General features: G+C 37.2%; 1 protein-coding gene across 2 annotated transcripts in view; it reads left to right on the top strand.

Annotated features, from left to right (window-relative positions):
* Positions 1 to 23,637, top strand: part of PREX2 (phosphatidylinositol-3,4,5-trisphosphate dependent Rac exchange factor 2) — a 187,571-nt gene that overhangs the window by 55,102 nt on the left and 108,832 nt on the right. For both annotated transcript variants that reach the window (XM_068932558.1, XM_068932559.1), the window contains 3 exons: positions 10,103 to 10,236; positions 13,413 to 13,516; positions 20,235 to 20,384. In XM_068932558.1, coding sequence (XP_068788659.1) covers positions 10,103 to 10,236; positions 13,413 to 13,516; positions 20,235 to 20,384 — 388 coding nt within the window. The remainder of the gene's footprint in view (positions 1 to 10,102; positions 10,237 to 13,412; positions 13,517 to 20,234; positions 20,385 to 23,637) is intronic.

Here is a 23,637-nt window from a genome sequence, read left to right as displayed (position 1 = left end):
GATGCTGAGGTACTGGGACCTCCTGAATCCTTCTGTGAAATCACAGCTTTTATTTAAGATCTACTCAATAAACGACTATATAAATGGCGTTATCTGTTACTGAACACTGCTAGGTAGAATAGTGGACTTCCAGGAAAGATACCAAATATTTAGTGTTTGACTTATACATTGATGCAAATAGTCAATGTTCTGTGTGCACACATGTGCACGCATACGTGCATATGAATCACAATCTGACTGCTGCTCTCAGATTTTATTTCCTTAAATACTTGCTTAAGAACGTTTTTTCAATTTGCAAAAATATTTGATTATTCTCTAACAGTAGTAGACCTTCAGTTAATCACCTACACTGGCTACCTGCCAATTATTAACAACTTGACCGCTAGCTGCAAGATTTGTGACCAGCTTGTGGGCTGACAAACTTGATAGTAAGAGGATCATGTGTTTCTCATTCTAAAACGATGGCTAGTACAATCTCCAAAGCTCTGCTGCCAAATCCCATCCTAATCTTAGATGTGGGGAGGTAAGGACAGCTGATACGGATAGACAATGATTTTTCTGCTTTATAGAAGGCGTACTGGCTGGAGAAGGTACCAAGAAAAATATATTGGTTGTACATAGTCTACTAAGCTTGAGACCTGATCTTTCTGCTATTTAGAAGGAGATTACCTTCATATAGCAGGGAGAGAAGAAAGGGTTAGGGAGTTTGGTCGAACCGGGAATCGGACAGAGGTTTGAGAGGGACCTGTCTGAGCTTCATCTGACAGAGTTCCTCCAAAAGACTGAAGACTTTAAAAATTAGAGTATTGACTAGAATAATCAACTAAATATGCCTAATCAATTAGATATGCATAGTAATAGGTTAAAATGGCAGAAGTCAAAAACAGTTTTATACACAGATCTTTTCTCTCGCCCTTGTTTCTGTGGTGGTGGGTCTCTGATGCTAGGCAGTGCTTTCTCAGTGGCAGCAAGTTTTGTACAGTATCTACTGGTCCCCCAGAAATTTCCCTTTCTGTTTCCGTGTCCTCTATCCTTGTGCTGTAGGTTTCCAATTTTATGTTGTACTCCTCCTGCTTACTACACCTGCTGTTTCTTGAACCTGCTCTTCCTAAGCATGCCCTGTACATCTCCAGCAGAAGATTGTCTCCCCCTGCCTTCCAGAAGGGCTCAGCTGGAACAAGCCATGTTCTTAAAGGAGCGTTAAAATTATTCTGAGCAAAGAACCACCCAAAATTCCATCCATGACACTGTAGCATTATTTCCTCTTTTGCTCCAGATGAAGTTTCCTGATTGTAGACTTGTGCAAACTTTTGGTTTGTTGTTAATTGAGGAGTATTGGAAGATTTGATTCATTTTAAACGTGGATTAAGCAGCTAGTCCTACTTTAGTCAAAATTCTTCATGTTTTTTGACTGCGCTGTGGGATTTGAAATGTATTATTTAGGGTATTTTTCCTTTACTGTGCAGCAGAATTTAAAAAACCTAAGTCTTCCATTTCTCTAATTGGGGTAGGTATAATGTAGAGCAGAAGAATTCCTCTTATGCCAGAGTTCCAGGCACAATATTTTTCAGACTCCTTTGCTTCAGTACTGATACAGCACACCCCACAACAATTCACAGTGCCTCGATAGAAGGAATCTTAGCACATACAGAATTTTTATAGTTGCTGGTCTGTATTCAGACAAATCGTTCTCGTTTGGGTGTAATCATCAGTCTCAAAAAAAAAAAGAGCAGATAAATACAAATGATGAATGACATAGTGTACTTGTGCTATGATATTGTTTGCAGGATTTTGGAAAAAGAAAGACTACTTAGATAAAGTAAAGCTCTACGTGTTATAATTGAGAGGTCTAGTTGACCTTACACTTTCCAAAAGAAGAAAATATTCAAGGGCAGCTTGTTTAGACTAAGTAAAAACACAATTTTTTCTGTAATTAGCTTGAGCTTGCTGTCATCAGCTATTGTTTGGACAGATTAATACACATAGACATGAAAATGCATTAGGTGTGCTTGTGCAACAACTTTCATGGTAGAAGCACTAGCAAGTTAAATGCTTGTATTACTAAACATTTCATGGCAAGAGAAACTTACTAAATCCTTGTGACATATCGCTGACTCTATTCTTTCTATTATTTTCATCTTTTCAATAAACTCATCTACTTTTATACTGATTGAAATTCTTATACGTGCTTTCAGCACCTTGAATGTTAAAGATATTTCCCATATGCATCTTAATGAACACAAACAATCAAGTAAAAGTGTTTTGGCATCCCTTCTACTTTGTGCTTAATAGAAAGAATGCAGGAATTTGATACAAGTTTTCTGTAGTTATATGAATACTGTACATTTGCAGTCCGTTGCATAGCTTGTTTATTGAAACCTCATCACAAATAGAAAAAGATAAGTGGGTTCATGACTGGACAGAGGGTAAAAGCTTAACTTAAAAATTTTGGAACTCTTGCTATAATCTTTTAATATTTCTTTGCATACAGTAGCATAGCTGTTATTTTGAAAATGGAGCAACTCAAGAACCTAATTTAAGAAAACTTGTTTAATGCAATGTATCAATTTAGAGAGAAACGTTCTGTCTTGAACACTAGTCTTGTGCTATCGTTAGTGTAGCACTATGTCTAGAGTAGCAGAATCGCGTCTAACATCAGTAGGGAAAGGTTACGTAAGAACTGACTGTTCTCAAACCTCTGTTTCCAAAAAGAGAATCAATTCTCCTGTGTTAAGTTTCTTCTGACTCCTTAGTAAGACATAGAGTAGTAAATATTTCACGGTTGAAAATATGTTAACAAACAAAGATAACAGTGTGAACAGAAACATGTAAGATACATAGACCTATTCTTTCTGCTCTCAAAATGTGTTCTGTGAACCTCTGCACACTAATTTCCTTCCACCATTGATTTTTGCCAGATTTAATTTTAGAGTTCTCCTGCATTCGAACTCTGAAATTGTCCTTAAAAAAAGTATATTTTCAGTAGGGTTACGTGGTGTTTGTGGTGGTTTAGCTGGTTAGGTTTGGTGTTATCCTATGGCAACTACAGGGTGCCTAGTCTGGCAAAATTACCCTGTCTCAATATGCTCATCCTTTTGAAACGTAAAATAGGTTTAGTCCTTGAAACGATATGAATTCCAGAGCATTCACAAGAGCTAGCAATATTTTAGAGGATTCCCAACGACAACAGAATCTCTGAAGGCAATGTATGGGAGTGGATTTAATTAAATAAACATCTGGTTTTCTGCATAGCCTAAAAATAAAGAGGCAAACTTGTTGGAGATTTCCTACCAGAAGGAAATGCTTAGCACATTGCTTGGCCCCAGCTAGAAGAAAAGCAAAAAAAAAAAAGTCTATTTTTAGAATTTGATCAAAGCATGACTTGAATTCCTATACATAAGTGTCATAAAATGAAGCTTGTGTTTGTTATGATAAAAATACAGATTTATGGAAAAATGGCACATCTGTTTCAAGAAAGAAAATTTTGAGTGTAATGACTTTTTCACTTAATTTCCTAAGTGGTTAAATTTATTGGACTGCGTTCAGAACTTGAGTAGGTGGCTGTCTCAGCTGGTAGAATGGCTCAGCAACTGAAAGAGTGTGTCAGTAAAATCTGGGTGGATGTTTCAGTGAAAGAATTATAATAAGACTGTTGCATTTATTGTAAGCTGAAAATGGAACAACCCAGTTTGAGTCACAGGCCGACTGAGTAACAACAGCATGGGGTATTCTGTCGCTTACAGGGCTTCTGTTTTACCATCATCAAGTAGTATTTGAATAGAGATTTCTATTTTAAACTCCAAGATTTTTAGCTCTTTCCCCTATTTTATTTCTACTTTCTATGCACATGTGCAAAGGATAAAGAATAAGTTTATATCCTAATTGGCAATTCCTTTGCTTTATCACTGTTAAAGTGATGTCCTCTGAATCAGCAAAGTCAAACCTCCATGTCTGGAGTCTGAAATTTGCCCAGAATATATGTGTAAGTAGCTTTTTAAACAGATAAAATATTAAATACAACAAATGCTGCTTTTGAACTTATGGTAACGAAGGAAATTTTTTAATACCAAAGATGAATATTTAATAACTTCAGAATGAGAGAGAGTGTTTTAAATTTCAAAGAGAAGAGTCTCTCTCCTCCCAATACATTTTAAGTGTATTTATTTTGTGATATGGTCCTGGTAGCCCACAGTTCAAGCTCTTGACTGAGCTGTGACCTTAGTGGACTGATACACAACTGACAGCCAAGGGCTGTTAGGAGTCCATTTTACATAGTATGTCACACAATAGCCTGGAAGCTCTGAGAGTCCTATGGGCTTTTAATTTCTGCACCATATATCCTGGAAAATCTTGGAGTCCTCAGCCCCAGTTTGACCCACTGGACAGGACTCTACAATTAAATATTTAGAGTCTTCAATGGCTCAGTAGGAGAGATGGAGGAAAACTAGTCTAGAGTCACAGTATAAGTTTACTTTTCAGGTCATTTTTTTTTCCGACTGAATCCCTCATATGTTTTATTGGAAGATTATTGAAACAGGTTTGCTTCTATAATACATACCATTTTCAAATTAGCATTTCACTGAAAATACCCCACCAGCTGTAATTGTAGGTACTTTTAATATATAGAAACATGAGTTGTAGCCAAGTAGTAGTAATTTTATATTTAGGATGAGCAAGTATGATCTTCTCCTGGAAGCCCTGACTATAAATGTATGTTTTCATGAAAAAATGCATTGAAAATACCTTTTGAGATTCAAATTGCTCATATTTGAGATTTCACTGATGGCTTCAATTCAAACATGTAATGAAAACCTGTTTGTGTTAGAATGTTTCAGTAATATTTTTTATACTTACCTGAAGAGTTTTTCATATGTGATTTTTTGTGCCAATCATATTTTCACCTTAAAACTTCAAATTCCTCTTATGTTTTGTTTTAATAGAGATTATTATTTTAGCTTTGTAGGAAAATCCTTAATTTGAAAATTATGAATATTCGTACACAATGTTTTGAACTTGCATACTGCCTGTGGGTTTTTAAATCTAATTTCAAGAACAAATATAAATCTATTCAGAGTGTGTGGCACTGGAATATGAAAAATTCCGTTTCAATGTAATTATTTCAATTAACCTACGAACTTGTTTGATTATATCTGATTCAACATATCTGTTATAATTAATATTATTTTATTACCTTTTCTGACATTAATTAACTAAGGATCGCTAGGTTCACAAAAGATGTTTTTTTGATTGATTAGTTCTTCTCTTTTCAGTTTGGGGCTTTCCAGTATGGGATAAGCTTTTCTGCAGTAAGAAACCATAGCTGCTTTTTATGTAGTAGAATTTTTCTTTTGCTTGTGTTTTAACTACGAAACAAGCACAAAACACCATAGAAATACTTGTGATATCGTAGTTTCTGAGATCAAAATATTGTAGCTTACCAGTGGCCACATTTTAAGACTGTACTGGAGATCATGTTTTTCTGAAACTAATACCGATTACTAATACTCGATTTCTACTTCGAATCTCTATTTGAAAACTGGAGCGTTGAGGATGTTCTGTTTTGCTGAGATTTTCACTGGTATCTAGAAGGGTTAGAGGCCTAAGTCTCACTGAATTTGGTTATGTGAAAGAACCCCTCCTCCCCCCATACAAATCTTTGAGACCAGGTGGGCTGCATCTGAGGGCATGGCAAGAGCTGGCCAGTGTCCTTGAGAGGCTATCCTCTATCATCTTTGAAAGGTCCTGGACTTCAGGGGAGGTCCCTAATGGCTGGAAAGAGGCAAATATTTCACCTATCTTCAAAAAAGGCCAAAAGGACAGTCAGGGAAAATACAGACCTGTCAGCTGTATTTGCTCCCTGGGAAAATTGTGAGTGAGTTCTTGGAACACATTTCTGGACAGATTAAATAGAAGGTATTTGGGAACTGTCAGCATGGATTTACCAAGGGCAAATCGTGCCTGACCAACTTGATTGCCTTTTGTGACAAAATGACTGATTTTGTGGACAAGGGGAGCCTTTAGCAAGGCTTTCAACACAGTTTCCTGTGGCGTTCTTGCATCCAAGTTGGGATATTACAGTCTGGGTGGATGCTCAGACTCAGAGGGTAGTGGTGAATGGGTCATGATAAATGGGGAACTATATCTAGTTGCCAGTGACAAGGGTAGTACCTCAGGGGTCTCTTTTGGAACTTGCACTGTTTAACGTCTTTATCAATGACTTGGAGGAGGCAATGGAGTCACCTTGAGTCACAGTTGTCAAGTTTGCAGATTGCAAATTTGGTGAGGAGGGAGAGGGGAGTAGTGAGTACACTTGAGAACAGGACCACCATTCACAGGGACCTAGACAAACTGGAGGAATGGCCTGACAGGAGCATTATGAACCTCAGCAAGACAAATGCCAAGTCCTGCACCTGGGAAAGAAGAATCCCTGGCTCTGGTACAGGCTGGGGTTGGGCTGGCTGGGGAGCAGCTCTACTGAGAAGGGCCTAGGAGTCTTCATGCCCCTAAAGTGTGTTCTAGCAGCCAAGAGGACTGTATAGCAAGCATAGCCAGTTGAATGATTGAGGGAAGTGATTATTCCCCTTTGCTCAGCAGTTGTTAAACAGCATCTAGAATACTACATCCAGTTTTGAGGCCCCAGTACACGAAAGATGATCAAGTGGAGTAAGTTCAGCAGATACCACCAGGACTGTTACGGGCTGGAGCATGTGCCCTGTGAGGAAGGGTGAGAGACCTGGTGAGGGCTTGTTCATCCTGAAGAACGGGCAGCTTTGGGAGGGACCTAACAGCAGCCTGGCAGTACAGACAAGCAGGTCATCAAGTAGATGGAGCCAGGCTCTTCACAGTGGTGCATGGTGGGAGGACAAGAGACAAAAGAAATAAATTGAAACAAGGGAAATTCCAACTGGATATGAAGAAAATCTTTTTTACCATGACAACAGTCCAGCAGCGGAACAGGCATTCCAGAGAAGTTGTGCAGTTCTCTGTCCTTGAGGGTTTTTGAGCCCCAGCTGGATAAAATCCTGAGCGACGTGGTCTGATCTCATAGCTGACTCTATCTGAGCAGGAGGTTGGCCTCAAAACCTCTTGAGATCCCTTCAGTTATTTGGAGTCCCTAGAGTCCCTGTAAGTTTCCCACTCTTTGGTCTGGCACATCACTTGACAGACAGTGTAGGCATGGTACCCTTCAGCTGCGCGTGAGCAGTTAACCTTATTTTTTCCAAAAGTGTTGCCTGTATGCATGTGTAATTCAATTTTACCTGTGCGGTATGTGCATGTATGCTTCTGGGATGAGGGTGATCTCTTTTTTGGTATCAAAGCCTGGAACCTTCCCCCATCAGCAGGACAGCTCACAGCTAGATAAATGAGTTATCCTAGTGAGTTGGATGTATAAACAGTAGTTTGGGCTTGCCTGCTATAAACCCATGTGGAGGTTCAAGGTGTAGATACCTGCTTCATGAAGAAGTTCTTACAGTTGTTATTCCTGCTTTGAATTCTGTGGTGAGTATGTGTATGTTTTTGTCTTGAAGGCATATGATGGAGAGGACTGCTAATCCCAGGTGTAGAGACAGAAGTACTTTCATTTGTTCTTACTCTCTTGTCCTTTCCAATTTCATGTCCACACAAATTCTAGAAACAGGCTAACCCTAACAGTGTTTAAAAAGTTAAGACAAAAAAATCTGTACTGGCTGGGTAATGTAGGACAGACAGAACTGACTTCTGGTCCTGTTGTGTTATTCCCTTGGGCATACAAGCAACAGCCATAACAAAAATCAGTGACCTGCGGCCAAACCAGCATGGGTTGTGATCTTGTCAAAGGGTGTATGACAGGTGAAGTTAACACTGTTCAGTATTTGGATGGGAGATCTCTAAGGGAAAAAAGTATCTGTAGAACATTTTTGTTTTGTCTAGCAGTTTATGTTAGAAAAGGAGGAAAGTAAAAAAGAAAGTAATAGCAAATGGTAATGTGATACAGGTAGTACTGACTGTCATATTGCAGCATTGGACTTCAGCTATGAATGAGTCAAATCTCAAGAATTCAGATAAGCTATCCTTTTAGCATATATATAAAATATGATATTTTATGACATGATTTTCACACGGTAGCAAACCTTGCTGGAACTGTTGGAAGAAAGGTTGTATTTATCTATGTTGTAAATGAAGATTTTCAATAAAAATGAAAAAAAAAATGTTTTCATGAAATTCTTTCAGTGAAAAAATACATCCTTTTACAGAAAACTGGAACTGCCAATACACAGTTTCGAAGCTTTAAGCTGAAATTTTTTACTCCCTTATAAAAGTTCTGATTTTCCAGCAAAGCTGAAGTTTTCTGGCTAAAATGAAAAACTTCAAAAAATCCAGCCTTTTAAAATGGAAATAATTAGTCAGGACCATTCTAACAAATTTCAAAAGCAGCCTAGGGAATTGCTTACTCTTATTAATACACAAATGACACAAATGCATTGAAATAGAATGGAAGGAAATGACTTGCTGTTCTGTAATTATGATCAGCAAGTATTAAGTACAACTATAATTGTATATGTAATTTATATTACTGGGTGTGCTTTTAAGCTATTTCCATGCTTGCCTTCAAATAAGGCTGTAAAATTAGTATGCTAGTTTTTTTCTAAGGAAGGGAGGGTGTGGTCAAATGGCTATAGATAACTTTCATTTTTGGCTCATTTGATCCTAAATGAAAAGATACTGATTAGTTAACAGTAATACCTAAGTAGCCTTATTTAGAAGCCTGAATTCTGTTCCACTGTTATAGCTGTGCAACCTCTGTTATTAAATCTGTAAGCAGAATGCTTTCTCCTTAAAACAGACTCTGAGTTATTGCTCAATAATGAGGGCTGTGACTTAAAAAGGACAAACAGTTAAAAAAAGAGCTGAAAGTAGAACCCATGATGACTTCCTGGCTCTTAATTGAGTGCATTTTCCTTTGGGCCAGAGTGGTTAGGTCAAGAAGAAGAGGTAACTACAGCTGTTGCAAGCATAAGTCATTCAGAACATGTGTGGATGAAAGGAAAGTCATAACCAGGCTTTTTCAGGGTTTCCAGCAGCTTGAATGTTCCTGTAGTTATAAAACCCCTTGAACCATGGGTGTACACTCAGTACAGCTAGTGTGCGTAAGTATGGTGAGTATGCTCACGTGTCTTGATGCAGATAGCAAGTGGACAGGAGCTCTATCCCATGGGAGCATGTGGAGATTTCCATTAAATTAAAGGCAAAGGGGCATGGATTTTCAGAACAGCAAAATACACCTCTGAATTCAAGGCAGGCTTCCTTAAGAGCTTAATTTCTCTTTATAAGGCTGGGACTTTGTCACAGAAATATCTGGAGAAAAATATTATTCATTATTAAAGTTGCGTCTTTTTCATGAACCCTTTTGAAAATGCTCACTTTGTTTTCACATAAAAGAATGATTTGCCTGAAGCAAAAATGAGAGCATGGGAAATTTCACCCCAAACATCTAAAGCTTAGCAAAATTTTGATGTCTTCAGAATGTGTTAAGAGGAAGTACTCTAGGGAGTCTTAATTGTATGTATCAATATTAGCTTTCCCTGAATTTTAAATCTTGCTGGGTTTTGTTTTGATTTTGTGTTTAGCTTTATTTAGTGTGAAAGTACATATTCTTAATGATTTTGAAGTTCTAGCTTACTTTTGCTTCCAAGTTCATCTTGGCATAAATACTTTTAAAGCCCCATTTTCATACATTTCTAACTGAGTAGTAGTGCTACTGAGGATAGGAGTTATATTTTATAAAGTTGGCCTGGTCTGTTAGGAGAAGTCTTGTGCACAGGTGTGTATATTGTAAATGGAAACTTCCATGATTAAACTCAATCCACTCAAAAAGCTCTCCCCGCACTCCCCGCAACTTGTGATAATGCTAAGTGAATACAAAGCTGGTGTTAAGCATCATTAAGTAAACACTACAAATTATTATTTAATCACATATGGTAAATTACCATGGTTTTCCTTCTTGATGTTTTCAGAGAATTGTTACAGTTCTAAGCCTGTGTAATAAACTGTATCCCTAATAACTGCAGAATCCTTCAGTTCACACAGAATAAAAAGATTCTTTCTTTCCAATTGATTTTAGGGGTCCAACATCACAGACACATGCACAGAAATGCTGAGAAGTGGACTACTACTGAAAATTTCAGCAGGAAATATCCAAGAGCGGATATTTTTTCTTTTTGATAACCTTTTGATCTACTGCAAAAAAAAGCACAGGTAAATGATCAATTTGCACTTTGAAAAATCATTTACATTTTTCTCACAGTAGAGCTAGTGTTTTGTATGCTTTTTGTAAGAATATCGGAATACCATCAAAATGTTTATTGCGGTCAATTGCGATACAAACCTCAGTATTTTTTTCAACTGCGACACAGAGAGAGGTGTATTTAATTCAAACTTTGTAAAATTTTTGTAGGAACACAGAAATCAAATGACAAATTAGAGGGAGAAGGAATCTGTTTCGTCAGTCTCCCACAACAGGTTACATGTAATGACCCTACTTGCTTCTAGGGAGTATAAATGGACTGAATTTTTAGTTCAGTTAAATTAGTGTTATAGTTTATGCTATAGAATTAGCCTCTACTGAATCAAGAGTTTCAAGCCTTTTTGCTGCTATTCAAGAGAAACAGCCGGAATGTTTCTTCTTGCTGTATTGCAGTGAAGGAATGATTTCTTAGTTTGGCAACAGGCTTCTGCAGTTAATGTTCATTCAGCACTCATACGCTTCTGAGATACAAGGGTTCATCTACATACAGAGATCCCTCTTGAAACTGCTTGAATTTGTCTCTTTGATCCATAAACTACTTTTGAGCAGCCTCTGAACACACATTACTAGATAGATCCTTGATAGATTCCTAGATGCATGACAGATCTTGGATACGTGCTCTTAATACTACTGCCAGATAAAATGATCTTTGCATCTGCCTCTGCACGATTAAGGAGGGTGTCAGATGAAACTCCACCATCCACCTCATTGTCTTCAGCTGCTGAAACTTTTGTTTCAGAAATCCAGGTTCTACTTGCCACAGCCATGTGTGTCTGATTGGTGAGAGTGCTATAAAGTTGTCAAGGGTAGTTCTAGATTTGATAGCCAACTTTCATCCCATTTTTCCAAATGTCTTTTATAAATTTCCTGGATTGGCTGTAGCATCCAAGTGAGAGGTTTCTTTTTTTGCATGTGCAACAGCCACTTGTTTCAATCAGTGCTGTGGCTTGACAACTGTCATGCCTGTTAAAGGATGAATCCTGGCCCAGCTGCTTTTGAAGACTGTGTATGACAGGATGGTCAAGCACAACAAAGTACAACGTGAAGAACAAACACTGCATCTAGGTGAAGGTCACTGGCCGTGGAAATCAGTAGGTGGCTTCAGCACCATAAAGTTGAAGAAAGACAGACTGATCTGGCAGCCCAATGCCATACTGATTTTTATCTCTCCCGTTGCTTTGGTTGTGTCCAGGAAAAGGTGGATACTTATTGTCCTCTCCTTGCTTCCTGTTCAAGGTGAGGGGAAGGAGGTGTGTAAGTTGGATAACAAAGAGATATAAACTCCTGTGCATGTATACCACAGGACCATGTGTTATGTAGTCTAGTTGTGACCTCATATTAAGATATATATATCTAAATATAACCAGTCAAGTTAACAGAAGTCTGTGCGTAGCAGAGTTACTCTTTAGATAGTAAGGAGTGAGAGGCAGGTCATTTTCTGAAGATTAGTATCTCTGTGAAGTGAGTGAAGGTCTGAATTCAAATGATCATTAATTATCAGGAATAGACTTTTGTTTGAAATACACTAAAATGCAGTGTTAGATACCATTATAGGCTGAAAGAGAGAGAAAATCATCCCTGGCTTAGTTTCTGTGGGAAAAGGTGCGTAGGACTGGGAATCTCAAAAGGTCTCGACTTCACAGGAAACAGAGTTTTACCAATGCAAGGTGCTTTTGAAAATGTCACTTGAAGTTGGATAAACCATATGTTTCACTTTCACGAAATTTCAGCAATTCTTAATTATTGTTCTTTTGATGGCATTTACTTAGCCATTACGTGTTATAGGAGGAAGAAAAAATGTCTTTGTCCTTCCATATGTTCAAGATACAAAACCCGTTTATGAAGCTTACGTGTGTGTAGGACAAAATTTATATCTAAAGCTTTTCTCATTTCATTTTTTTAGTCATACTGCCCTTGTCTGGATTTTTTTGACTAGCATAAGGAGGTTAAACCAGTTAAGAGGAAAGATCTTCCTAGTGCAATATTCTGTCTTTGATGGCAACCCCTCACACGTGGATACAAAAGAGTATTGGAACAGGGCCTTTACAAAGTTAGACTTTCTTGATTAAACTTTGATGCCAGCCAGCAATTTGCGGCTTAGTCTTGCCAGAGGTAACATCTTTGCTTTAGCCTAAGCAGTGTCCATTAGCAATGGTTTCCATGATTAAATTGCACATATATTGTGAGAGCTTGGCTTGATTCCTCCCTCCTCCCTCTGCTCTTCATTCCTTTATTGGAAGAGCTAACAAGGGCCCCTGATTCACTTTCCATATTCTGCTTGTGGCTTTAATTGACTAGTTAATATGCTTATTTCATGTATAAGCTTTGAATCAGGAAGATGGCACTGCATTTAAGATGGTTTAGCATAAAAGCCCACAGGTGAAGCCTATGAAATGTATGCTTTGTCGTTAAAGAAGCAAGTGCTGAGTCTAGGGCTGTGTCTGGATGGTGGGGCAGATCTGAAATGTATTTTGCAACCTGGTTCTCTGTTTTGCAGTTGCCTGGATCTCAGGAACCGGATCATGGGGAAAAGAGTGTAGGAAAGGATGGTGCCTGTCCCAGCCGCATTTTAATAAGGATCTGGGACATGACAAGTGTGCAAACCGGGACCTAGGAAGTATTGCGGGCACCACAGAATGGACATAGTCTGAGATTGCTATATCAGATAATGACTTGTTTAAATGTAGTTGACCAAAATCAAAGGATTGTCATTGAAGTCAGTAGAAGTCTTGCCAGGAACTTGCATAAGGTCAGCATTTCAAGAAACAGCATTGTGCCTGGCTGAGGGAGATGGAGAAAGATGGGTGAACTTCTTCTTCCTTGAGAGACAAATATCTATATGTATTTGGGTTATGAGCTGTCGTATTGGCTTAGCGCATTTTGTCAGGCTGGCCTCTACCTCTTCTTTCTAGTCCCATTGCTTCCTGAAAGGTATTACAGGTCTGTATTTGCAAAACTTTAATTAATTCGTGATAAATATTGTGACCTAGTTTTACCATGATATGTATGGCAGCAGTAGAAGTGGCTTGTGATTCTTGCAATGGTCTTTGAATGCTATGTGAACAGGTAGCATTGCAGAAACATAGCACAAGGTGGTGATGTACTCACCTGCTCTTTCTTTTATCAGGCGATTGAAGAACAGCAAAGCTTCTACAGATGGCCATCGTTACCTTTTTCGAGGCAGAATAAACACAGAAGTGATGGAAGTAGAAAATGTGGATGATGGAACAGGTAAGTATATTTGTGCTGCTCGTTTACAGAGCAGTCTTCCAGGGTGCTGAAATCTAATGCAAACAGCTTCATGAATTCATGGAGAATGAAGACTGCTGTGTGTATTTAGAAGAAAACAAGATGATGTCACTTTAAAAGAGCAGTCTGCTGTCATCAACACTCTGCTTCTGTGACACATCATTGGTTTCGTATGTTATTAGCTGGGCAGTCACAGATAACTATTTTACGCTAACACAGTGGGTGAAATGTATTGCTCAACTGAAATTGTGTATTTAACTTCACTTTTAACACTCCAGCACTCCTAAATAGGTGATTCCTGGGTACGCGATGCATTTGTAAAAGAGAAGGTAAAAGTTACCTTTTTTGGAATCAAACATTATAAATGCTAAAATTGTAACATGAGAGTTTAAGAAAAAATTGTTTATTGTTTAATACCTCCAGAGATATAATCCATATGATTGCTTGAAACTTTCTTGACATGAATTAGAAAAGTGAAACCTCTAAATACCGCTACAAGTGTCAGTTTCCATTTGAAAAACTTGAGTTTTCTGAAACTTTGGGTTTTGGCCAATTATTATTAACTTTTAATTAATGAAGAAAACTTGAAGCATTTGGGGGTTTGTAATATAAAACAAAAAAATTTTATAGGAAACCTGAAGTGTTACTGTAAATGTACAGGTCTTCAGGAAATTTCAGAAGCTATTATCTCTTCTGATTTTAAAATGATAACAAATTTACCTAGATCCCCACATCTACTAATCTAAGTTATTTAAAAAAATACTAATGACAAGGACTACACAGTTTAAATAAGCTACTTCAGGCCTTCATAGGTGCCAGAAATAGTTCATAAAAGTTAGAATATTCTTTTCTAATCTTGATTTCCCTGCTTTCAAAACTGTTTGCTAACTTCTTATTCTACTGGCGGATATGGGGAACAATTTGACTGCTGTTCTCATTGCAACAAATGTATCTATTGGGAGGTTATTATGTCTCTCATCAATCTCTTCTTTTTAATTTTTTCAACCTGGGTCATGGTTTCTAAATCTTTTACTGCTTATCTATCCTCTGGCCCTTTTTTCAGTTTGTTTGCATCTTTTGTCCAAAGCTGAGACCTGACTGGTGCCAAGTAAAACAGAATAATTACCATCGTTGTGCTGCATGTGAGATGTCTATTACTAATCCCAGGATTATTTGACTTTTTCAAGAGAGTTATTTTTCAATTTCCTGTTATTTTGTGATCCAGAGAACCACACCAGATCCTTTTGTGCAGAACCAGTTATATCCTATGCTGTGTTAATTCCCTGTGGGTGTTTTTTTATTTCTCCTTACTAGTAATTACTTTTTTTTCTGTACTGAATTTCATCTTACTTAAGACCAACCATTTCCATAATTTATTAAGATTTCAGAATTCTTATTTTGTTCCCCAAAGCCCTTGCAACGCATCTCACAAATTATGTACTTACTGTCTCATTTAAGTTCTTAATAAAAATACTGGAAAGTGCTGACTGTGGGATCCCCCTTGATACATTCTTTGTTAGACTTTTTTGGTAACAACTCTTTGATGTCTTTTCGGAGCTGTCTGTCCTTCACCAGGCCCATTGATTTAGAGTTTTCTGTAGGTAGTCTGTAATGAATTTCATCTGGCCACGTTAATTTGAATATAATTTGTCCAAGTGTTCCATATCCTATTACTTCCCTTTCCTGGCTTATATTCCTACCTCCTGGTTAGTTTTATTTGTGCCAAATACAAAGGCTCAGTTAGCATTTTGTGTGTGAGCAAAAAAAGCAGTAGAATATTTCAGTTTTCTATATCATCTATTATTTGACTGCTGTCCCCCTTTTATTTTTGTGCACCTTCCTTATACATGCTTTAGAAATAAAAGATGCTTTTCCTATTACCATTTATATCACTCTATCAGTAGAATATATTTTGTGCCTTAGCTTTTCTGATTCTGTCCCCACAGGCTCTTCTCTTAGACTTGGCAATATGAGTATGTTTCCACTTTTTGTATGATTCATATTTGATTTCTAGTTATCTTTTCCAGTCCGTTTTGCACTTTTCTATGACTTTGAAAATTCTCTTTCATGGGACACGAAGCAGCCTTCATAATATGGCATTTCTTTATTCATAATTCTTGACATTGCTGCGGCCACAGAGGCTTGTAAGCCACTATCTTCTTCCTGGTGAATGTTCCAAGACTTTTGTAACTTTTGCTTTAACTGGCCCCGATTCCATGTATTGCCACCCTTTAAGTGTTGGCTTTAGTGAATATTCCTTCCTTCCTCCTTCCATCTCTCCCCTGTATTTCTCAAATTTGTCATATCTTTCTTCATTTGTTAACTAACTCCCAGGAGATATCATGAGCTCTCATTCTACCTAGATGATGATTTCTTTTCCTAGCTCTCCCGTCTTATCTCTTTCACACTATCCATTTTCCTTTCTGCCCTTTAATTTTCTTCTTTAATGGTTCTTTAAGTGTAATTTGGCTAAGCATAATCCATCTCCCTCTCCACTCTAGACATCCGTAGTCTCATTTCCTGCAGCCTAGGGGAATTTTGTTACCTTCCTCATTTTCTTTAAACTTGCACACATTGTACTGGATGTTATCTTCCCACTTCCTCTCTTGAGCTATGTCAAATCTTGTCTCTTATATATATGCAACTTTTCTAAAATCCATCCCCCTTTCCTCACATCTGAGACAATGACCAAAGCTTTGGTTACTTTGTTTTGTAGATTATTCTTACCTTCCCTTTTCATGTATCCCTACATTTCCTGCCTTCTCCCTTTCAGTTTGTCCAATATCCTAAAATAATCTTTTCTTGTGATTATTGCTATTTTATCTCTCCTTTCTCTGGTTCTCTTTCAGATATAGAAAAACCTATGTCATTTCACTTGGCCTGAGCTATCTTTCTTTTGGCTGTTTCTTTTTCTTTTACTTTTTTGCTCTCTTGTGCTCACTTTTTTTTTGCTTTTCCTACCAGTTTTCTTCTTTGTGGTCACGCAGCATTGATAGATGTAGGAATGTAGTGCTATAACCTTTGTTGTTAGTAAATAGAAGCATAGACTTAGGAAAATGGAGATTGTTGGTACAGTTTATGGTTATGCTCATAATATACCTACAGAAATTAACAATTTTTTTCAAAAAAAGCAATTTTTCTTTGATGAAATTAGACATTGGCTGAGCAGTACAATTGGTGGAGGCTTTCTTTTTTGTTTCAACCTTGTGAGGTACCCTGGCTTTTTTGATTGCACCAGTTAAAGTAGAATGCAGACACCAGGGCAAAAACTATTTGTGTTCTTAAATCAGAGTGGCTACGCCTCCACTTACAAGTCTTTAAAAGGGGTATATAGCGATGCTATTGTCCTATTGTTTTTTCAATTTTTAAAATTCGATGTGGGGAGAAAAGTATATTTCTGATGGCATTCACCAGCCATTAAATGAATGTTATTTAGTCTGTGAAGACAAGTAACTTCAGACTTAGGAAATACCAAGTATATAGTTGCTTAGGCAATCTGAATTCTCTGTCCGCTTGTTATCTTGAAATGAGGCAGGCATGAAACAGAAAAAATACTGTGTGATAATAGTAACTGAAGACTGTATCAAAAAGTGCGTGGAAGAGGAAGGTAATTGAGATTATGCAGCAACTATTTATTTGGTGTTTCTGAACACTGGTGCGCCTAAGAACTTATGGTCTAAGAAACTTAGAAATACTCTCATATAGAATTTCTTTTCTTTCTTTTTTTTTTAAGGGAAGAAACAAATTCTAGTGTGTATTGGTGTAACAAATTGCTTGTCATACATCTCTTAAAAATGTTTGAATCCTGAATTTTGGACAATATATCGCACTTCAGATTACAGGCTTTAATGTATTACCAAATATCATTAGAAAATGATGTCATCTTTCTTCACCTTTCTTGGGAAGTTGGAGGTTTAATGATTTGTTAAGCTTGTTGCATGGAGCAACTTGAGCTCTCGCTTTGTTCTTTCTGCTCTAATCATTATGTCAGGCTTGCAAATCGTCCGTTTAGCCTGACTAGCAGCTGTGACTGCCTAGCCACGAAGAGTAGGCTTGCTTCCTGTGCAGCTGGCCAGTCCAAACATGTGTGCCTCTTGGCTGGCTACATAGCCAGTCAGCATGTGTGTAATTCTTGATCAGATTTTGTCCTGTTGGTAGTCCAAAAATGGTATACAGTATATGGGATGCTAGTGGAATGCTGAAGCTGCTGTTCAGGGGAAGATGGAGATAGATGTATTGTGGAGGACATACAGCTCATGAGAACCTCAGAGGATTGTAGTTACGGGGAACATGAGGAGTAGAAGAGAAATCAGGGGTGTTGCTGTGCAAGACAGGGGTCTGAGCGACACTGAGCACCAATGTACAATGTAGTGGGTCATTACTGCAAAATGGAGAGATAAGCTACCTGTTGGCTTTCTCCTGCACTTACTACCATCTCTATACAGTAAGTAATCTAAACACCCAACTAATTGATTTAGTTCTTCATAGAATTCAGTTCAGTGAGTTTGTGATGGCGTGAGATAAATGCAGTCAAACTGCCAGCATTTTTGACCATGCAGTTGCATAACTTCAGATGCCATGGAAGTTATGTTTTTAAACTGTCATCTCTGCATTGAGATACCCGAGTGGCTGGATAACCCACTTTTGTTAATTGAATTACTAAGTTGAAATCAAAATTCTTCCCAAAGTGAAATGTAGATATCTAAATCGCTTTGTTTATCTGAGTACTTTTTGAGTAATTTTTGAGTACTTCTTTCACAGTTTCAGCCACTGCAGTTCTCTGTTTTGGAGAACATAGTATTTCCCTACTAAACAGGGATGAGGAGGATTAGTTGTAATTATTTCTGAAAAGTATTCCATGGCTATGGTAAAAAAGACCACAGCAAAAATATCACCTCATAGTTTTGTGCATAGAACCTGTAACTTAAAATAAAAAGGCACTACTAGTGCAGTATTGCAAAGTTTATAAGCATATGCTTAAATAATACGAAGGGAACTTAGCCTTCCTTCTTCCAGCAGCCCTCCTGCCTCTGAACTCGAAAAAGCTGTAAGCTGATAGCTTCTGTCTGTGACTTTTTTTCTTTTACTTGACTTTTGACTCTGATTTTCTGAGGGTGCATGTTACACGATGAGGAGTTTTTAAGAAACAGTGATTTTAAGTGAAGGATGTCATGCATAGGTTGAAGAATGTTATGCGTAGATTATATGCATGAAAATATGTTAAGTCGGTAAGTGGTATAAACATGGTGTTGCCAAAATAAATTACTCCAAATTTTTCCACTGTGCACTTTTTTGCGCTTTCTTAAACATTTTTGAGTACTAATATGTTGTGTTTGTCCAGGAATTAGCTATCAATATGAAGATTTTCTAGTAGTGCCTGACATTTTCCAGGCTGTGTATACAAAAATTGGCTACTTTCCATCTAATTAAAATGCAAGGTTATTGAAAAGCTACTAGTGTGTCTGCTGCGATTTATGATAAAACTTAGCAAGCATTTCAGCAAAAATTTCAGTTTTGGAAAATCCCATCTCATTACACAAAACTAACCTGAATTATTAAAAAGAATTTGCAAAGTATAAAGTTCTGAAGCTACTAGAGTAGTTCAGAGCTAACCCTGGGATTTTCTTGTCTGTTAATGAAAGTTAGTAACGAGAGAATGTTGACATCTGATTTTCTTAGTGTTTTGTACAATAGATGCTAGTTCTAGTTTTAATTTATGTTTTATATAAAAATCATATTTGTTATCATGGGGCATTTGGGGCCTTGCAAATTTTCCCCAAGGAAATGCATGTACTCCTATTGAAAAATATTCAAGCTATACAAGGGTGTTAGTTTCAGAATGAAAGTCTGTTTAGCTGATTTCCAAATAAGATTCATGGGCTAATATGTTAAAATCAAAATTTTCAAGATATGTAGGTTAAGAGAAAGTAGTAAGTAATAAAATGGCTGCTCTTTATAGCTCAGAAGTTTATATGCTAACAGTCAGAAGTTCAAGATATCTAAGAACATCAGCAGTTATCACCTCTCCTCCATAATATGTATGCTGAACACAGGGTTGTGCATTTGATTGATGTATTTTTTTTAAACATAGTAAATTTTTAATTATATTTCAGTTTGTTTAAACAAATAATTGTATATTTATTTCTTTATTCAGGTAACAAGTAAAATACATCAAATGCATCTGCTTTGTTTACTCTTCAAAATAAGATTATATTTTTCCCACTGGATATTTATTCCTTTTTTAAGATTGATAGTAAATTGTTCAGATCAGCAAAACAGATTTCAGTAATTTAAGGGGCAAAACCACAATTTGATTTTTAAGGAATTATATAATAAACCATAATGCAAACAAAAGTACTCTGATAAATACTTCAGTCTGTTTTTCTTTTTTTTTTTTTAAAGTAGGACACTGCCTGTTCTAGCATCAACTTCATAGTCCCTTCCATATGCTAGGCAATGTTACATTTTTAAAAATGCATTAAATTTACTGAAAGTAAAAAGAATATAGTTCCTTAAGATACAATGTAGTTCGTAAGTGGCCTATGTAGTAACTGCATAGGTAATGTTTCAGTACTTAAAATTCCTTTTTATTTTTCCAGTTGTTACAAATAATGCTCAGGAAAGATGGAGGTTATAGTTACAGCTATTTTATTTTTATTTTAAGAGTTTTTGTTCTTCAAGCAGTTTTATCTATTCCCAGCTGACTATCATAGCAGCGGCCATACTGTTGTTAATGGCTGGAAGATCCACAACACAGCAAAGAACAAATGGTTTGTATGTATGGCAAAAACTCCTGAAGAGAAGCAGGAATGGCTGGAAGCTATTCTAAAAGAACGAGAAAGAAGAAAAGGTACGTTAAACTTTTTTGTCTTGCTGTGCTAGAAGTCAGTATTCTGTTTTTATGCTATGATGTAAAGTGAAACCAGCTGCCAGGCAAGCGTATGGTGTCAGGTTCAACTGAAAGTTTATGAATACCAGCTTGGATGAAGTAAACCAAACTTGTACTGGGAGGGACATAAGGACTTGAATCATGTATGCTAGTAGTTAATGTTATTTTGGAAACTAGGAGATGATTTGGTCTATATTTTGTACAGCTTGTCCTCAGCTGGTATAAATAGTCATAACTTTACTGAAGCATGTGAACTATTACATTTTGTGGTATCTGAGGATCTACCCCAAATGTCTTTTGGCATCTGTATGTAATGATGTCATTTTGTGAATAGACACTTTCATTACTGAAATGAGCGGGTTTCCCGTGTTGGATCTTCATGCAGATGATCTACCACAAGATGGTACAGATACCCGCAACCTTGTCTTTGATCCATTCTCCCTCATCCAACAAAGTAAAAACTCACCACTGGCAAAAAAATCCTATCCATCTAAACAACTGAATTTAGTGGGAGCATACTAGGATGAAATACAATCCTAATCTCAAATGTGACCATGAATAACTTCATGTATTCAAGGTGAATCCAGCACAAAACAGAGTCAGGGAAAGATGACACATCATCATCGTCTGGAGCTAATTTCATTTGCAAGCGAAAATATCCTAATGAGTAATGATGTATGGAGCCTTGATGTTGAAGGAAAATATGACCGTGTGGTTAGATCTAGGATTCTGTTCCCAGCCTGCATAAGTTTTCTGTGGCCTGTTATATTAGCCATTGCCTTGTGCCTCAGTTGTAAATTGAAAGGTATAATACTTCCTTTCTTTCGTCTTTGAAGTTGGAATAATGGATGTTTGTATAACATCTATCACAGGGTCAGAGTTTCAACTAGGCTATGTGAGCACTATCTAATCAATAAATCTGTAGAGAATAAGTAGTAGAAGAGAAGCTAAAAAGATGCCCTCGACCTCTAAGAACTCAAAATTTGGGAATAAGGAATGAAGAGCAACTTGGTAGAGATTGTGTCATACACATCATACACAGCAAAGAACGAGTTTGTCTGCTTCTGTTCAGGGCCTTATGTGAAAGTGCTTATAAAGATTTTTATCAAATCCTACCTTACCATTTTTAAGTTTCATGGTTTCCTTAGCCCCTCGATACCTTTAGGTAAGATGTAAAAACAGTAAATATGCCATCTTGATGTAGTATTATTTTTTCCTACTGTACTATTGAGCAGCTGGTAGTAGGGGTGAGTTTGACCTAAACCTTACAAAGTTCAGAGTTAATGGTCGAGCCATGTCCTCGGACTTTAGCATCTTATAATTTGGGGAATTTTTCAACTCTTGGTGGTAGCAGTGGGTTTGCCACTGAGGAGACAACCAAGAGAGAAGCAGGAAGTGGACAGAGCATGAAAGGATTTGGCATACACTCAAACTGAGTTCCAACACAGAATCTTTAAAAATATTTCTGGAATATCTCTGTTACTCTGGCAACATATAAATTTATCTTTCTCCTCCAGCGCAATGATTTTTCAAAATGACTGTATAAACACCTCTTGTGAAGCAGGATGCATCAACTTAATTGCAGGGTGGTTGCCAAATGACTCAGGAACTAAACTGCTAAGTTTTTAGAATTCAAATACTGTATCTAAATGTAATTATGAACACTTTCCCATTCATTGTGAACATAGAGATGCTTTAATTGTATGTTTGCTTAGCAAGATATGGAGTTCATGTATATGTATGCAATTACACTGAATTCTAAGTGACTGCATGTATGAGAGCAGTATTTTTTCTCCTTTGTGAGTTTGAGGCTAACTAAATCCAATGTACACACCTGTCAAATCTCTTGGCAGGGAGTGAAGCTCAGGTAGGGCATTCCCTCTGCGTAGTGCTGTGTGGCAGGGCCTGCCTACGCATTTGTTCGTAGCAATGCTGTAGACCCTGCATCTCACAGAATGGCACGTTGCAGTAATCCCCAAACTAGATAATACAGCATGTGGAGGAGGAGTGAGGCACAGAAATGCAGCTCGAGTGTGCCGTGTAACTGGGGCTTGATGGACTGAGCATGTTGGGAAACTTGGAGATTCAATGCACTTTGGGAAACTCAACTTCCATTGTTGTCTGGGTTCCATATAGCAATAGCTGAGTAAAGGGGAGAGAATGCCCCAAGTGAAATACTTCACCATAGATTTCAGTTGTCGTATTTTAAATACCAACTACCACTACTTTATAGATCGTATTTTTTTGCAGGGGAACTCAAGCTGAATTGGAAACTTTTTGTTGGAAAGTATTTCTGTCAGTTTCAGGGCTTTCGTGTAGCCACCTGAGGCATTCAGCGAGTTGCAAGTTTATTTAAAAGGAGATGATCTTCAAGTCTGATGATGCAGTGCATTTATACCTGATTCATAGAGTCAGTACAAATAAAAATATCAACATCCTAGAAGCTCCAAAAGCAGCATATTGATTCTGCTGGGAACAAATGATGTTTTATCTGTTTGTGTGGCATCAGCACTATCAGGTTCATGCTTCATGAGAAGCGCTTTGGTATCTGTGTCAGATACTGTTGCTTATTATTATTTTTTAAGCACATGGCACTTAGATTTTCTCTGGCTATTTTTTCAGAATTAAAAAAAATGATGGACTATTACTCATATTAAAGGTGTGCAGTTATAATTTTAAAAATGTGCAAGTTTGAAGAAAGAGCGACTGAGAACATGTATATAAAAGGCATGCATAAAACATTCCAGAAATATATGCTTTTGTCCAGAATTAATAGCTGTTTTTGTAGAGAAAGCAAGTGGACTGCAAAGGTCTTGGGTACTCCTTGGGACCACAAGCTTCTGTGAGTGGCCACAGACAAGTAATTCAAGGAAAACTGCTTTGATCATCAAGGACGTTCTTTGCTACTGAGAGGAAATAATGATTTTCTCAAGCAGCGTAACAGGAAAAAATAAAATAGTAACAAATATCAAACTGAAAGCCTTAATAGCTTATTGTTGTTGAGAAAATTCTGAGGCAAATAGAAATCAAGATGTGTATATGCATTTGTAGAAAATGGGTAAAGTAATCTTATGTAAAACATAAACAAGCACATAACAGATAACTAGTTACTGTTCATTGGAACATGGAAAATATTTCATGACTGTCTGAATATTTTTACTGTCACATGGTAAAAGTAAAAACAAGGCCCTTTTCTTTTAAACTTGAGAAGGGA

Source organism: Struthio camelus, chromosome 2 (genome assembly GCF_040807025.1).
Source record: "Struthio camelus isolate bStrCam1 chromosome 2, bStrCam1.hap1, whole genome shotgun sequence".
Lineage (NCBI taxonomy): Eukaryota > Metazoa > Chordata > Aves > Struthioniformes > Struthionidae > Struthio > Struthio camelus.
This window is presented reverse-complemented; position numbering and strand designations above follow the sequence as displayed.